The 17,150-nt window shown below is 39.4% G+C and overlaps 1 protein-coding gene across 1 annotated transcript in view; it reads left to right on the top strand.

The window, feature by feature from the left end:
• The window catches only part of OSBPL1A (oxysterol binding protein like 1A), a 196,690-nt gene that overhangs the window by 19,824 nt on the left and 159,716 nt on the right, over positions 1-17,150 (top strand). The window contains exons 4-6 of the mRNA XM_065889460.1: positions 6,191-6,302; positions 11,293-11,378; positions 13,546-13,690. Coding sequence (XP_065745532.1) covers positions 6,191-6,302; positions 11,293-11,378; positions 13,546-13,690 — 343 coding nt within the window. The remainder of the gene's footprint in view (positions 1-6,190; positions 6,303-11,292; positions 11,379-13,545; positions 13,691-17,150) is intronic.

Consider the following 17,150-nt stretch of genomic DNA (forward strand, 5'->3'; position numbering starts at 1 on the left):
TGTACATTATTATGACTATGCTAGCTTGAGCCACTTAGGGTCCTGTGTTTTTCTTTTTTTTGTACTGTCTTTGAATATAGTCATATACATCATGAATGACCACTTCTTGGAGATAGCTCTCCTGATTCCCCGTGTCCTCTTGCTTTTGAAGAGACCTTGTGGGCAAGGAGACCTTCTCTGAGCAAGATGCTTGTCCTTATTCTGATTTTTTATAAAATATTATTAAAATGTGTCTACACTTCCTTTTTCAACTTCCCTAGCACCTGATTATTTTGATCCTTTGTAGTCTGGGTCCTGACTGTACCTGTTAACTGAATGTTTTCCTAAAGTTCCTCAGTGGTTTACTATTTTTAAGGTTTCTGTTTTCCATAGCTGCACTCCAACAGAGCTGATCTCTCTGGGAAGAGGCACTACACGGTCTGTTTCTACTGCTGCATCTTTGGCTGCTTTTCTGATTCCTATCTGTTTGTACTTGTTCATTTTCCTTACCTTTCATTGTAGGTGTTCCTCTGTTTGTTTTTTTTTAAACCATTCTTCTCTTTTCTCTTGAAACTGTCCGCCTAAGAAACCCATCCACTCTTTTTTTTTTTTGCGGTACGCGGGCCTCGCACTGTTGTGGCCTCTCCCGTTGCGGAGCACAGGCTCCGGACGCGCAGGCTCAGCGGCCATGGCTCATGGGCCCAGCCGCTCCGCGGCATGTGGGATCTTCCCGGACCGGGGCACGAACCCGTGTCCCCTGCATCGGCAGGCGGACTCTCAACCACTGCGCCACCAGGGAAGCCCCCATCCACTCTTAAGGCTTCATTATTTCTCCTGGGGGATTATTTGGAAATCTGTATTTTGACCTCATACTTCCTTCCAGGTGTCCAGGTCTTCTGTTTAGCTGCATGTTTTGGCTCCTTACTCGCCACTCAGATATCTGGAATTTCATGTTTCTAAAATGGGACTCCTCTTCCTTCACACAAGCTCCTTATGCAGTATATTTGTATTGGTCATTGAAGTACTTGTCACTTTAAATCCTCCTTTTTACTGTCTCTGCTTGAGAACATATTCATTGCTTTTTACCTGGACTGCTCTGTCTCCCATTGGCTTTTTTTTTTTTTTTCTAATCTCTCAATTCCACCATGTCCTGGGATGTCCCAGTCAGTATCCTGATCTCAGCTCTGATTTTTGTCAGCACTTTCTCAGATCTCTTCAGTATTCATTACCTAAGTGTTTTCCCTGACAGGTGGAGGACCTTGTACAATGTAAGGGCTTAAGTATGTTAAGTGAATAGTTAATAAGAATGTGGAGAGTTGGCAGAAAGTTCAGAGGAGAGCCACATATTCAGTTGATGCAAGGAGAACTTGTGAGGGAAAAGTGGTTGGAGCTGGAATTTTGTGTAAAAGCACCAGGGACTTCTCAGGACTAGATTAGAAATTCTAGATCCTGAGGGATGAAGAGGAAGATGACAACTAATCCTTTGGTATGTGTACAAACTGTTAAAGGGGGCAGGATGGTGTTTTTTTTTTTTTTTTTTTTTTTTTTTACATATTTTTAATTTATTTTTGGCTGCGTTGGGTCTTCGTTGCTGCGCGCGGGATTTCTCTAGCTGTGTTGAGCAGGGACGTTGCAGTGCGTGGTCTTCTCATTGAGGTGGCTTCTCTTGTGGATCACAGGCCCTAGAGCACGCAGGCTTCAGTAGTTGTGGCTTGCGGGCTCTAGAGCTCAGGCTCAGTAGCTGTGGCACATGGGCTTAGTTCCCCCGCGGCATGTGGGACCTTCCCAGACCAGGGCTTGAACCCGTGTCCCCTGCATTGGCAGGCGGATTCTTAACCACTGTGCCACCAGGGAAGTCCTGGCAGGATGGTCTTTAATTTTGGCATAGAGAAGCACAGTTCGGCTTAAAAACGTTTTTTCTAAACATCATACTGCAACAGACCTTTGAAGAAAGTTAAAACCTCTTCTACCCACTGAGGTATTAAAAATCAGCGGTGAGCTCTCTGTTTGGGTGTTTCATTCATGTTCCTCGAGTTAGACATCCAGCCACTGGTCTCTTCAGGTGCCTTCTATTTTCTAATTCTGATTTAATGAATAAAAACTTCTTCTGATGATTTCTCCTGCCTGAGCGCTTGTAGCTAAATGCTTAACATACAAGTTGCTGGACCCCATCCCCGGCATTTCTGATTCGGTGGGTCTGCGATGGGGCTTGAGAACTTGCCTTTCTGCCAATTTCATGGGTGATGCTGATGCTACATACAGGTCTGGGGACCACACTCTGAGAATTTTTGCTCTTAATCTTCTTCACAGGGTGGACAGGTGTTTTTTGTAACTTGCAGTCTGATAGTCATTCCTCTGGAACCTTTAAGAGGTGTCCCTTCCCTTCAGGACAGTCTGAACCCCTGAGATTGCATATAGCAACTCTGAAAGTCTGCCCTGTTTCCCCCTGTAGCCTGTTGCCACATAATCGAAGCATATTCTCTTTTCTTAAAGGTACCTCTCTACCTCTGTGCATACCATTCTCTCTGCCCATTTTCTGTAGTCCAGCCCTTTGAGGATTTATGTCAGTCAGGTTCCACATTAATTCTTATACCTTCCTGAAACTCAAATCAGGACAATTAATTACTAGAACACTGTACAGTTGCAAAGATGGTATAAAACAACTAGATGAGGTAGGTTGAGAAATAACATTCCTTAACTCGAATGTGCCATGTAGTGCCAAACTTGAATATCTCTAGTCTTTTTATAGGCACTTTATTGAGATCTAGTTTACATACTATACAAGTCACCCATGTACAATTCAGTAGTTCAGGTATGTTGACTTGTGCAACCATCAACATAATTTTAGAACATTTGGATCATCCCAGAAAGAAATCTTGTACTCATGAGCTGTCATTCCCTATTACCCCTTCCCCCCAGGCCCTGGCAACCACTAATCTACTGTCTGTATAGATTTACCTATTCTAGACATTTCATATAAATGGAAGCATATAATACATGGTTTTCTGTGACTGGCTTCTTTTACTTAACATAATGTTTTCAAGGCTCATCCATGATTATAATATATATCAGTACTTCATTCTTTTTTATTGCCCAATAATATTCCATTGTATGGACATACCACATTTTATTTATCCAACTATCAGTTGATGGACATTTAGGTTGTTTTCACTTTGGGGATATTATGAATAATGCTGCTTTGAACACTCATGTGCAAGATTTTTGTCGTGGACATATGTTTTCATTTCTCTTTGGTATGTACCTAGGAGTGGAATTGCTGCACCACTTGGCATTGCTCTGTTTAGTATTTTGCAGAGCTGCCAAACTGATTACCAAAGCACCTGCACCGTTTTACATTCCCACGAGCATTGCATGAAGGTTTCAGTTTCTCCACATCCTCATCACACTTGTTATTGTCAGTCTTCTTCATTTTAGGCATCCTGAGGGTTGTGAAATGGTATCTCATTTGGTTTTGATTGGCATTTCCGTAATGATTAGTGATGTTGAACATCTGTTCATATGCTTATTGGCCATTTTTCTTTGGAAAAATGTCTATTGAATCCTTTGCCCATTTACTTAAATTTTTTGTATTTGAAAGACAAATTTGTAGAGTAGTTTCAGGTTCACAGCAAGATTGAGGGGAAGATACAGATTTCCCGCGTATGCCCTCCTCCACACATGCATGGTCTCTCCCATTATCAACATGCTCCACCAGAGTGGTTCGTTTTTGTTTTTTTGTTAAAACAAGTGATGAACCTACATTGACACATCATAAGCACCCAAAGTCCATGGTTTACTTTAGCATTCACTCTTGTTGTTGTATGTTCTTTGGGTTTAGACAAAATGTTTAATGATATGTGTCTATCATTATAATATCGTATAGAGTATTTTCACTGCCCTAAAAATCCTTTGTGCTCCACCTGTTCATCCTTCCTCCCACACAAATCCCTGGCAACTACTGATCTTTCGACTTTCTCCATAGTTTTGCCTTTTCCAGAATGTCACATAGTTCCATATGTATGTCACATACATACAGTATGTAGCCTTTTCAGATTCTTTGCCCATTTTTAAAATCGGATAGTTTGGTGGTGATGGTGTTTTTGAGTTTTGGGAGTTATTTACATATTCTGGATATAAATCCTAGATCAGATACCCGATTTGCAAATATTTTTTCCCACTCTGGATTGCCTTTTCACTCTCTTGATAGTGCTTTGTTGTACAGAGTTTTTAATTTTGATGTAGTCCAATTTCTGTCTTTTTTTTTAACCTATGCTTTTGGTGTCATATTCCAAGAAATGACTGCTATGAAGCTTTTCTCTTACGTTTTCTTCTAAGATTTTTGTTTTAGGTTTTCTATTAGGTCTTTCATCCTAATAGAGTTAATTTTGGTATGTGGTGTAAAGTATACAGGTCCAACTTTATTTGTTTGCATGTGAATGTCCAGTTTTCCCAGCACCATTTGTTGAAGAGACTGTCCTTTCCCCTTCAAATGATCTTGGCACTCTTGTTGAAAATCATTTGAACAAATATGTGAGAGTTTATTTCTGGGCTCTCTTTTCTATTCCATTGGTCTCTGTCTATCTTTATGTCATTATTGCACTGTTTCGATTACTTTATCTTTGAGGTAAGTTTTGAAATCTGGAAGTGTGAGATCTCCAACTTTGTTCTTCTTTTTCATTACTGTTTTGTCTATTTGGGATCTCTAGAGATTCATTGTGAATTTTATGATAGGATTTTCTGTTTCTGGAAAAAACATCATTGGGATTTGTTAGGGATTGCATTGAATCTGTAGATTGCTTTGGGTAGTGTTCACATCCCAACAATATTAAGTCTTCCCATTCATGATCACTAGATGTCTTCCCACTTATTTATATCTTCTTTAATTTCTTTGAGCTGTATTTCATAGTTTTAGTGTATAAGTCTTTCACCTCTATGGTTAAGTTTATTCTTAAGCATTTTATTCTTTTTGTTGCCATTGTTAATGGAATTGTTTTTCTTAATTTCCTTTTCTGATTACACTTCTTTATCTTTGACCATTTTTTCAATTGGGTTGTCTTTTTGTTGAACTGTAAAAGTTCTTTATATATTCTGGATACAATTGCCTTATCAGATATATGATTTATAAATACTTTCTGTCATTCTGTGGGTTTTTCTACTTTCTTTACTAATATGAACTGTTTACATAAACTATGAAAACACTTCTTCCAAAATGTTACCTTTAAAATGATAGGAAATGCTAAGATATTTTATAAGAAGTTATTACAATATTAGACTTCTTAGCAGTTTCTATTTGTAAAATGTGGTAGTACATTTTATAGAATAATATTCAGTGAAAAGTATGTTTATAGACACTATAACATCCTGGAAACTGATGTATTAGGCAAAAGGAGTATAACTTAAGCAATTATGTCATAAATAAAATTATGTTAAAAAAATCTCAAACTTATGCAAGGGAAAAATGATCAGAAAGAAACCCTCCAAAATGTTTGTAGTGGTCATGGAGTGACTAGGACAATGAGTATTTTGTTTTCTTCCTGTCTGTGTTTAGATATGTATTTAAACATTTTTTACTATAAAAATTCCTAAAAGAGCTGTTAGCCACTTAGAGTAAATATGAATGATGTAGCTTATGCTCCGTTGTTGAATATTGACTTCAGGAGATCATTTGATTCATTATAAAGCATCCCTTTGATAGTGTTGTATCCTGTCAGTCTATATCACTTCAGAAAACAATGTCCTATTTATTATAAACATCATAATTAATTTTTAAAAAATCTAAGTCTGTAGAGGAAATTATTTTTTTTCAACATTTCTTGGAGGAATAATAAATGAATGTATTATCTGCTCTAATTATCTAAGTTAAATTACTAATTTAAATAATGGCTTTGTTAACTCATATTTAGTTTTGACCACATGAATCAACTTGGTAAAATAACCGGGTACTTTACTTTAAAAATCAATCACAGAGGTTGTCTGTTTAATTGTGGATTGGCAACTGTTTAGGCAGTCCATCAGTCATTACTACAATTAGTTGAATTGTAGTAGTCAATGTAAGTGAATACTAAGGAACCACAATAATGCAGACAGAACTGAAGTGATATAAAGATTCCTACCTAGTCATTCTTTCTATTGTAGAAGAAACTCAGTAGTAATTAGTAATTTGAAAAAGGGCTATAACATAATAAAGTGTGTAATTTCTCTGCTTTTTTAGGAGTTGGTAATGCTTCTTTTAGAATATAATGCTCATACTACTGTTGTTAATGGGAATGGACAGACAGCAAAGGAAGTCACTCATGACAAAGAAATCAGAAACATGCTTGAAGGTAAATATTATGGATCTTAATCTAAACAGCATTTATTTTCATTATAGACACGGTCCAGAATAGAAGTAGAAATGGCTTCTGAGGTGCCAAAATAGATGACACCAAGCCTGTGGTCTAAAGATAATGTAATTTGCAAGTCACTGATTAGACATAAAACTATATGAGAGTTTCCGCAGAGCTTTTAAATTCTTTATATAAGATTATGGCGAGTTTTAAAAATCAAATCTCCAACAAAATTAAAAGTAGAAATTAGAGACATGAGGGAGTACGGCTGAAAGGCTGCAGAAGCATGATAATGAAGGAATACAGAGCGCAGGACAGGGAAACTATAAGAGGTGTAGCTACTGGGAGTCATTTGATATTGGGGAAGATAGCTCTGGCCGGCTCCATTACCCTGAGGGCTTCATTGTAGTACAGCAGCCAACAGTAAATTCTTCATGGATCAGCTTCATTGTTAGATGAACTTCAAAGATTCAGTTACGTTTAAGAAGACATATTAGGGATTTCTCTAAAAATAGTTTAAAACAAAAATACTTTGATGCTTACATTGGGAAGCGTTCATTTGTTAGGATTATCCCCCAAATATCCAGGATTTTGGCTGTAATTATTTTTTTGGTAGTATTTCTATAGTAGAGAAGAGAAGATTACATTTTTTTTAATTAATTAAGTTTTTTGGCTGCGTTGGGTCTTCGTTGCGGCACATGGGCTTCTCTCTAGTTGTGGCATGTGGGCTCTAGAGCGCGTGGGCTTAGTTGCCCCGCAGCATGTGGGATCTTAGTTCCCCGACCAGGGATTGAACCTGTGTCCCCTGCATTGGAAGGCAGATGCTTAACCACTGGACCATCAGGGATGTCCCTGAGAAGAGAAGATTTCTTAATTACTACTTTATGAATAAAGGTATTGAATTAGAGTTGCAGTTTCACACACATCCTTTGTTTCTTTCCTTTGCAATTCAGAGAAGGGCAAGATAATTTTGTACTTCAAGGGTGTTGATTTATTTGTTATTAGTATTTTTATCTCTGTACGAAGCAAGGTCTTGCTTTTTATTACTTTCCAGTTGACTTTGAAACCTAAAATCTCCCTTGTTTCTTTAGTTACAAGATACTGTCTGCTTGTCAGACATCTTTAGATCAACGTCTCTACTTGCTCTTGCATTTAAAATGAACCCTCTCATTTTCAATAAACAAATCAACACATAATATCTTCTGTAAGGCTCAGTATTATGTGATTTTGAGGAGATTGATCATATTATATGTCATCCCTGCCCTTTAATAAATTATGATCTAATTGGGAGGATTAGGTACTGTCTTTGATCCTGTTCTATTATTTTATTTGTAATAAGATGAGAACCCAGAACTGACGTTCTCCTGACAGACTGGGATGTTGGGTTCACCTGACAAGTTGACATTTAATGGGGCTAGCTGTAAAGACGTGCTCTAAGTACCCACTCTCACAGCCGCCAAAACCCAACTGTGCTAAGGACAAGGGCTTAGTTGACTTGATGGGCACTTATGATTTATCAGCTACAGTATGGTCCTAGCTGGGGTAATAGAAGTAGAAATAGAGATTTTGCTCTGATGAGATCACCTTAGCCAGGTGTGATATCATTTGTGGATTGTGCATTAAATGGATCAGACTGCAGGGAGTACATCCGCAACCCACCAAGACCACAGGTAGACCAGAAACCCAATTGTAGGGTAATGCATGTAGAGACAGGAAATGTTTCACCCCAGAAAGACAGATATCAGTAGACACAACAGAATCATGTTTGAGTATCTTAAGAACTGTTATATTGGAAGAGGGGTATTCTTATTTGAGGCCGACCAGGGCCAGTTGACGATCCACTTGATGGCATGCCAGGGAGTTTATCTTTGGGTCCAGTGTATTATAATAATGGCTTGGGTTGCCTTGAAAGGTGTAGTGAGTTTCCCATGATTAGAAGTGTTTGGAAGAGGGTAGATTTCTACTTGTCAGGCACTAGAGAGAACTAGTGTACCTTCTTCTACATATCGTTTGACTTTTTTTTATTTTGAGAAATATCCAACCTATGGGAAAGTTTCAAGAATTGTACAACAAACACTTGTATATCTGCACTTAGTCACCAGTCATTAACATTTTGCCACATCTGGTTTACCTTTTTATATATTATTTAATGTTATTTATTTACTTTTAATTTTTTTTGTGGTGCTATTAGGGAATAATTTGCAGACATAATGATACTTTAGCCCTAAGTACTTCAGTATGTATCTCCTAAGAACAAGGATATTTCCTTATATAATCACAATATAGTGATCAGTTTCATGAGATTTAACATCACTACCATAAGATCACTGCTGTAGAATGCCCCTCAGTTTGGGCTTTTCTTGTCTCATATAATTAGATTCAGGATATTCATTTTGCCATAGGTTGTATTTGGCATAGGATAAGGTTTTATGCTTTATACCAGTGCATATTAGGAGGTACATGTTGTCATTCTGTTCCATTACTGGTGAAATTATCTCTGATCACTACGTGGTCCACTGTTAAGCTACCTTCCCCCTTTTGTAATTAATAAATAATCCTTGGGGAGAAAAACTGAGACCATGTAAATATCCTGAAATCAGGATAAAATCACTTTAAATCAGTGATTTTTAGCATTCGTTGATAATTCTTGCCTGAATCTCACTCTTTACTATAGAGATTGCAAAAGGGTGATTTTCTGTTGTTAATGAAGTACATTTGGTAGGTTCTCGCCTGCATTTGAAGTGTACTGCTATTTAACCTACGCTGGGCATGTATGTAAGTGTCTTATCAGGATGGAGTTAGGCTTCATGATCTCTGTGATCCCTACTAACTCTGGATTCTGATTGAAAAGAAAGACAAAGAGTTAGTTTATAGTCATATCAAATTTAAAATTTATAGGACAGGGACTTCCCTGGTGGTCCAGTGGGTAAAACTCTGCACTCTCAATGCAGGGGGCCCAGATTTGATCCCACGTCAGGGAACTAGATCCCACATGTGTGCTGCAACGAAGAGTTCGCATGCCTCAACGAAGATCCTGAGTGCCGCAACTAAGACCCAGGGCAGCCAAAATAAATAGATAGATAGATAGATAGATGGATGCAGCCAAAATAAATAAATAAATAGATAAATAAATATTTAAAAAAATGAAAATAAAATTTGTAAGACAAATTATTTTGGGGATGGAGTATTTGCTTTAAAAAACATTTATTAAGGTATAAAATATATGGCTAAAAGTACACATTATTAATGCACAGCTTGCGGTTTTCACAAGGGAAACACATCCATGTAAACAGCACCCATGTCAAGGAACAGAACATTATGGGTACTCTAGAAGCCTTGAGTCCGCAAATTGGAATATTTGTTTTTATAGGCTGGATCAGCAGTCTTCTTTCAGTGTCCAGAAGGAACACAGGACAGGAACACAAGCAGGGTTTTCAACTCCAAATCCAGTTTTCCTTCATTGATGAGCCTAGACAATCTAGAGAGAAACATTTACCACCCTTCCTTAAAGTCTAGAACAAACATTATTAAACATTGTTTGATTATTCAGTGAATATTTATTGGCTAGATATGCATTGTGCCAGATATTGTCATAAATGTCTAGGATACACAGAAGAGTAAGAACAGGCACCTGACTTCGAGAATGACTGCAGGGATAAATTACAGCTCCAGGTAATGCATGCAGTAGTACAGGTGTGTAGGGAAGGGTGGGGACGTGACTGTTCTCCAAAGCTCACAGTCCAGTGGCCTTAGAGGAAAGACTGAAGAGCATGAATCCCAGCAAAAGCAAGCAGTGTTGGGAGCATGTGTGGAGGCGTGGCAGCCTTCCTCCAAAGTGGAGAGGGAGGGAGTGGGTGTGGAAATAAAAATGTGAGAAAAGAAGATGATGGTATATTAGTAATGTTAGTCCGTTCTTAAGACAAAGTTAAACTGGTTCCAGCTATTCCTGTATTCAGGCTATGTGTTTCCTGTAGTTGAAATGCAAGGGCATGCGTAGTGTCTCAAACAACTGTTAGCGCATAGTCATTACTAACTATTAATAAATGTTCATTATTTCTCGGGGAGACCTAGGAAACCTTTTATAGTTCCTCCCTTGCAGCCTTTGCACAGGACACTGTACACATATTTTAAGGGGGATTATTATTAAGCCTTCCTATGAAATTGTTTCTTTTTTGTAAGCCAAAACAGAACTCAAACATAGCAGAAATGAGACCTTATTACATACTCTCGTCCCTTAAATCAGACTGCTCTCATTCCCTGCAAGTACGAGCAGCACAGAGTCATGGTAAAAGCATGAACTCTGGAACCCACCTGCCGAAGGTCAAGTCCTAGCTCCTCCACATCCCGGCTGTGTGGCTTAGGTTAAGTTCCTTAACCTCTTGCTGCCTCAGTTTCTTCATCTATAAAATTGTGAAAATAGTAACGCTTCAAAGAGTAGTTACGAGGATTTAATGCGTTAATATTGTTTAAGTGTTTTGAAAGGTATTTGGCACATAGTAAGTGCTAGAGTGTTTGTTAAAGAAATAAAATATTCTTATGTAGAAGTATGTAAGTATATATGAACCTAAATATATTTATATGGTGTGTATGTCTTCCTACCAATGCTATTTCTTACTATTTTTGCATTCTAAGGTTCTGGAAGGTATGAGCACCTCTCCCCACTTATCTACCTTTCCAAGGCACATATGTAATAGTATTTCAGCATGCAAAAGTAATTCATAATTACTTGTGTTGGGTGTTGTCGTGAGTAATGTACTTAAGGACCTCTGAATTGAAAACAATTCATCTGAACCTGAGGGAAGTTGAACTCTGTAGTCTGAAATAAAGGCAGTGAGAATAACAGTAAAGTCTAACAGCATTTGAATTACAGTTCAAAACACTGTGACTTTTCTTACCATGATTACTTTATTCTCTATACATCTTTGTGATAAATTTGCTAATAGGATCCAGACTAGAAGTAGAATAATATGTACTTTTCCTTTCGCAGCTGTAGAAAGGACTCAACAAAGAAAGCTTGAAGAATTACTTTTAGCAGCAGCAAGAGAAGGCAGAACAGCGGAACTCACAGCTCTGGTAAAAACAAAAACAAATGTATTCTTTACTCTGCAGGGAATTTTTTTTTTCTTCCAGAAAGGTGTGAAGTTTATTAAGATACTAAGAAAAAAAAGATGGAACAGTAAATAGCTACTGAATTTGGGATAGTTCCTTATTTACAAGTTTTACTGCAGGAGGCCCATTTAAATCAGCATTTCACATAATCAAAGGACTACAGTTTTTCCCTGGAAATATAGGTATTTCACTCTCCAGGTAAAAGATTATTGAAAACATTAAGCGACCGCCCCAGTTAGAAACAGATAAGCGAATACCTTCAAGATATATAAAAAAGGGTAACTGCTGGGCTTCCCTGGTGGCGCAGTGGTTGAGAGTCCGCCTGCTGATGCAGGGGACATGGGTTCGTGCCCCGGTCCGGGAAGATCCCACATGCCGCGGAGCGGCTGGGCCCGTGAGCCATGGCCGCTGAGCCTGCGCTCCGCAACGGGAGAGGCCACAGCAGTGAGGGGCCCGCGTACTGCAAAGACAAAAAAACAAACAAACAAAAGGGTAACTGCTACTTAAACATGAATTTTCACAAATTATTCTTGTGCCTAATTCAGACAATTTGCTTAGAAAAGCTGAGGCAGTTTTTTACTTAACGTTGAGTTCATAACGTAGTCAAATTGTGGGACTAGAATACTCGAGATCATAATAATAGAACAGAAGTCTTTAAATATCTGAAAACACAGCATGGTAATAGTTTAAGCAGGATATATTTTAAATGATTACGTTTTTCTCTGAATTTCTGATTTACTACTCCACTTCTACTTGAAAACCTAATGGTTAAGAATTTAGTTTTTCATGGTAAACATTTAATATAAGGATAGTTTTTTTTCTTCATGATTAATCCAATTTAAAATTGGCATAGGGCTTCCCTGGTGGCACAGTGGTGGAGAGTCTGCCTGCCGATGCAGGGGACACGGGTTCGTGCCCCGGTCCGGGGGGGGGGTCCCACATGCCGCGGAGCGGCTGGGCCCGTGAGCCATGGCCGCTGAGCCTGCGCGTCCGGAGCCTGTGCTCCGCAACGGGAGAGGCCACAGCAGTGAGAGGCCCGCGTATCGCAAAAAAATAAAATAAAATAAAATTGGCATATAATATATAAGATCCTATAAAGGAATATTTTCTCTAATTTTGATGAGCAATTATTTCTGAAAGGTATGCTATAGTTCTAGAAAATAACATACAAACAAGGGACAATATTTTTGAAATATTTATATCATGTTAGAACAGACTGAAAACTTACCCATTTCTTTTTCTTCTTAGGAGACCTACTTTCCAGTTTCCATTTCCTGAAAATAGTCTCATTAAACACAAAACTCTTGAATGTGGTCTAAATTCAAGACTGAAGCACGGCCATTTGCCTTAAAGTTACTTCAGCTCGTTTGAAAAGGCCTCTCTGGTTTCCAAGTATAGTGCCTAAAACATATTTTAAACTTTGTGAAATGGAGACTCCTTTAAAAAGAACTTTTTAAAGGAGTCAGCTGGGAACAACAAATTCAGTAGACCTTTAACATTTACATGTTTAACATTTATGGTTTTTTTTTTTTTGCAATATGCGGGCCTCTCACTGTTGTGTCCTCTCCCGTTGCGGACCACAGGCTCTGGGCGCGCAGGCTCGGCGGCCGTGGCTCACGGACCCAGCTGCTCCGTGGCACGTGGGATCCTCCCGGACTGGGGCATGAACCCGTGTCCCCTGCATCAGCAGGCGGACTCTCAACCACTGTGCCACCTGGGAAGCCCACATTTATGGTTTTAATGCTTCTCAATGACTGTGGGAGACCAATTTGTAATTTTGCTGTCACAAGTGTGAATTGCAAGACTGGTAGGGGCGAAAGAATCTTAGTGGGATCCCAGTGTCCAGGGGTGAGTGGGGTGGCCCTGGTATAGTGTGTGGTGTGTGTTGTCAGAGGAGCGTGGGGCCTGAGATTCCGTGGCAGCTTGAGGACAGCATGGGGAGTGACGTGGGTTGGCTGATTTTGTGAGCAGGAAGCCACTGACAGCTGAGATGCTGAGGAGCCCCACTGCTCATCAGGCTCTGGGGCGTGAGGGTCCGCCTGAATTTTCAGTTATACTGTACCATCATGGGTTTCATGGAGGAAAGTCTGTCTTTGGTATGTAATCTGCATTGTATTTCTTCAATTGTCAGCTCAACAGGCCGAATCCTCCTGCTGTTAACTGTTCGGATCAGTTAGGAAATACACCCTTGCATTGTGCCGCCTATCGGGCTCATAAACAATGTGCCTTAAAGCTTCTAAAAAGTGGAGCGGACCCTAATCTGAAGAACAAAAATGGTAAGCATGTTGGTGAAAGCCACTGTTGGTCATTTGGAAGCTGTAAAGAAATGAAGTGTTTTGTTTTAGCGCCCAGCCTTTGTTAAACTGTGTGGTCCCTGTTTAATTTTGAAGTCAAGGCATTTACATGAAAGAAGACATTTATTAATTTACTTCTCAGTTAAGACCTAAATGTTTAATAATGCCTATTTCATATGAGGCACTAATGATGCCTAAGATCTGATTTCCACCCTCAAGGGAAAGAAAGTACAGTTGACTCCTGTTATTTGTGGTAGTTATGTTCTGTAACATTGCTGTGACCTCTGAATTAGTGGATACTGAACCATTGCTTATAAGGGAAATACAGAGTTAAGTTCCTGTGAGCCTCTGGTCACAGCATTTTCATCCACTGATCAACACGTAGCCTTGTTTTATGCGTGCTTCTGTTCAAAAACACCTTATTCAGTGTATGTTATTGACTTATTAACACTGAGCGCACTGCCAAGAGCACTATGACTCATGCCTGGACTAAGCTCGTGTAACACATACTCTGTTCAGAAGGCACATCACAGGCTTCTTGCACTCAGGAGCACTAGACAGCACTTCAGCCCTGTGCTTGGGGGCCAGTTTCAACAGTGAAATCACCAGAAACAAAACGCGAAAAATGTGGCACTAGGTAGACTGTGACGAGGACGCTTGTTCGCAGTACGAGAGCTGAGACAAGAAGGCAGAGCACCAGCTTTTCCACTTCAGGGAATGTGTGCATCAGAAGACTCAAGTTTTTCACCGATCTGGTTGTGTCTGTGAATGACCAAAAAATGGCGACGAGTATTGACTTTGAGATTAAAGTACATTTTAACAATTGGCGAGTTTGCAGATGTGGAATTCACAAATAATGAGGATAGACTGTACATGCACGAAGCATCAAAGACAGAACTGGATGACCATAAGAGGAGCTGTAAAAGGTGAATTGGGTAATCAGTGGAGGAACAGCTCATCAGGGCTTTTCTGCATCCCTTTTTAGGATGCTTCCCTCTGCCGACCATCGGCCTGGATTAGGACTTGTCTGTGGTCCCATAGGACCCTGTGTTGACCTCTTCATAGCTTCAGTTGTTCTCCGTGGCAGTTGTTGACTTATGTAGCTGTCTCCCGTGAGACTGAGCGCCTAAGGGGTGGGCTAACATTTTACTGTCTAGTTTACCCAGCACCTAGAGTAATGTGTAGCATTTGATGCCTTCTACAAGTTGCATGTTTGTTGAAGGTTTGGGGTGATTAGAAATAGCTTCCTGAGGGAATACATCGTTTATACAGACCCTGGAGTCCTAGTAAGATTAAAAAAATAATTCATCTCTAAATACTTCAGTTTGTATCTCTAACAAAAGGCCCCCCAATATTTTTTTTCCTTTTAAATAAAACAATACTATTATTATCTAGTAAGATATTGGTAAGCTGAATTTTGGGAAAGGGTGTTGTAGGCAGAGGGAAGATTATGAGCAAAGGTAGTAAAGTGAAAAATGTAAGTCAGGTTGAGGTGACATCTCCAGTTTGACACATCCAAGGGTATGAAGGGGAACAATACTGGGGAATCCTGTAACTGCAGATTAGCTTCTGTCGTGGCGAGCCTCAAAATGCCAGACTGTTTTGCCCCTTAATTTCAAGGTCAAGGAGACTCTGAGGAGTGGAGGGATGAGGTGCTTTAAAAAGATTAATATGGTTACAATATCTAGGATGGGTTGTGACAGGCCCAAGACTGTAGGGAGGGATCAGTAGGGCCATTGAAATGGTCTTAGGTGAGAGGTAATTAGGACCTGAACTTTAGTAACATCAATGGGTATAGAAAGGAGAAAGAAAATTTACTATAGAATCTCACGCTTCTTCCTCTCTTCTTTTGACTTGGCCCTTACGCCCTAGACTGGCACTGTTCTGTAGAAATACAATGAGACCCACATATTAAAAGTAAAAAGAAACAGGAAATTAATTTTCATATTGTATTTTATTTAAAGCAGTATATCCAAAATACCATGTCAACATGTAACTGGTGAAAAAAAAATTATCAATGACGTTATACATTCCTTTTTTGGTACCAAGTCTTTGAAATCTGGTGTGTGTTTTACACTTCACAGCACATCTCAGCTTGAACTAGATGCATTTCAAGTACTGAATGGCCACATGTGGTTAATGTCCACCATATTGGACATTGCAGCTCTAGACGTACTGAGCTGTTTGAGGCTCTGTAGTTAACCGTGCTGTCCTCACTCTGCTTATGCTCTCTCTGCCAGGAATACCCTTTTCCTTCTTGTCCATGTGGTAAACTCTAGTCTCACCTTAAGAATTAGCTCAAACTCGGCTTCCCCAGAGAGGCTTTTCCTGTATCCCTGAGGTAGACATAGGTTCTTCCAGGAATAAGTTAGAAGAGAAATTGGAGGATGCAGAAGGGGAAGCACTCAGGAGACATGAGGGAAATGCCAGTTCCATGGAAGCCAAAGGAAGAGAGTAAATGCAGAGCTGAAGGGGTAGGATGTTATTGGTGTTGCGAGCATCCTAGACTGAAGAAGATAAACACTGAGAAAAGGCTGTGGAATTCAGTGACACAGTGCCCAGTGGTCCTTTCTGAAAGAGCAGTTTTCACTGGGTAGTTGAGTGAAGGCTAGGTTAGGGGTAATGACTGAGTAGGAAATGAGGAGGCTGAGGCAGCATTACTTACCTCCTTCTTTGCAATATGTAAGAACAGAGGATAGCTCCATGGCCAAGTGGAAGATTTTTTAGGCACGGGGAATTTAAGTATGTTTGAAGTTGCGGAGGACCAAGGCAGTAGAAAAAGAGCTTGATTTCATTGTGACAGAAATGTAATTTTTAAAAAGGTAATGTTTTGGGGAATAGCAAAAAAAGTAGGAACATATTTGAGAAATGAGTTTTAGTTTTTTTAATGGAGGCAATTATAAAACACAGCTGAAGGATGTAAAAGAAGACCTAAAAAATGGAGAACCCTCCATGTTTTTGGTGGAGAAAGACCTCAACATTGAAAAGCTAACAGTTCTCCTCAAATTAATTTATAATTTGAAGCAGTCCCAGCCAGAATCCTCAAAAGGTTTTCATAGAACTTGACTAGCTGATTCTAAATTTATACAGAAAAGTCGAGGGCAGAGAATTTTAAAGGGGGAGAGAAGCCGTGAGGGCTTGCCCTTTCTGGATAAAAGGACCAATTATGAATCTCTGGTAAGTAAAGTATTCGTTTCTTCAACAAATATTTGAGTGCTTATGTGCCAGATACTACTCCAGGGACTAGGGACCTAGAACAGTGAAGAAAAAAAACCCAGACAAGTTCCTGCTTTCATGGAGCCTATATCCTAATAAGGTAAGGCCAATAAAATGCAAATAGAAAAGCAGGTATTTAATATGTCAGATGTGATAAGTGCTCTGAGGGGGGAAAAAGCAGGGAAATGGGATCCAGAGTGTGTTGCATGTATAGAGGGCTCCTTCT

The sequence above is a fragment of the Phocoena phocoena genome, chromosome 13 (genome assembly GCF_963924675.1).
Source record: "Phocoena phocoena chromosome 13, mPhoPho1.1, whole genome shotgun sequence".
NCBI classification, from domain to species: domain Eukaryota; kingdom Metazoa; phylum Chordata; class Mammalia; order Artiodactyla; family Phocoenidae; genus Phocoena; species Phocoena phocoena.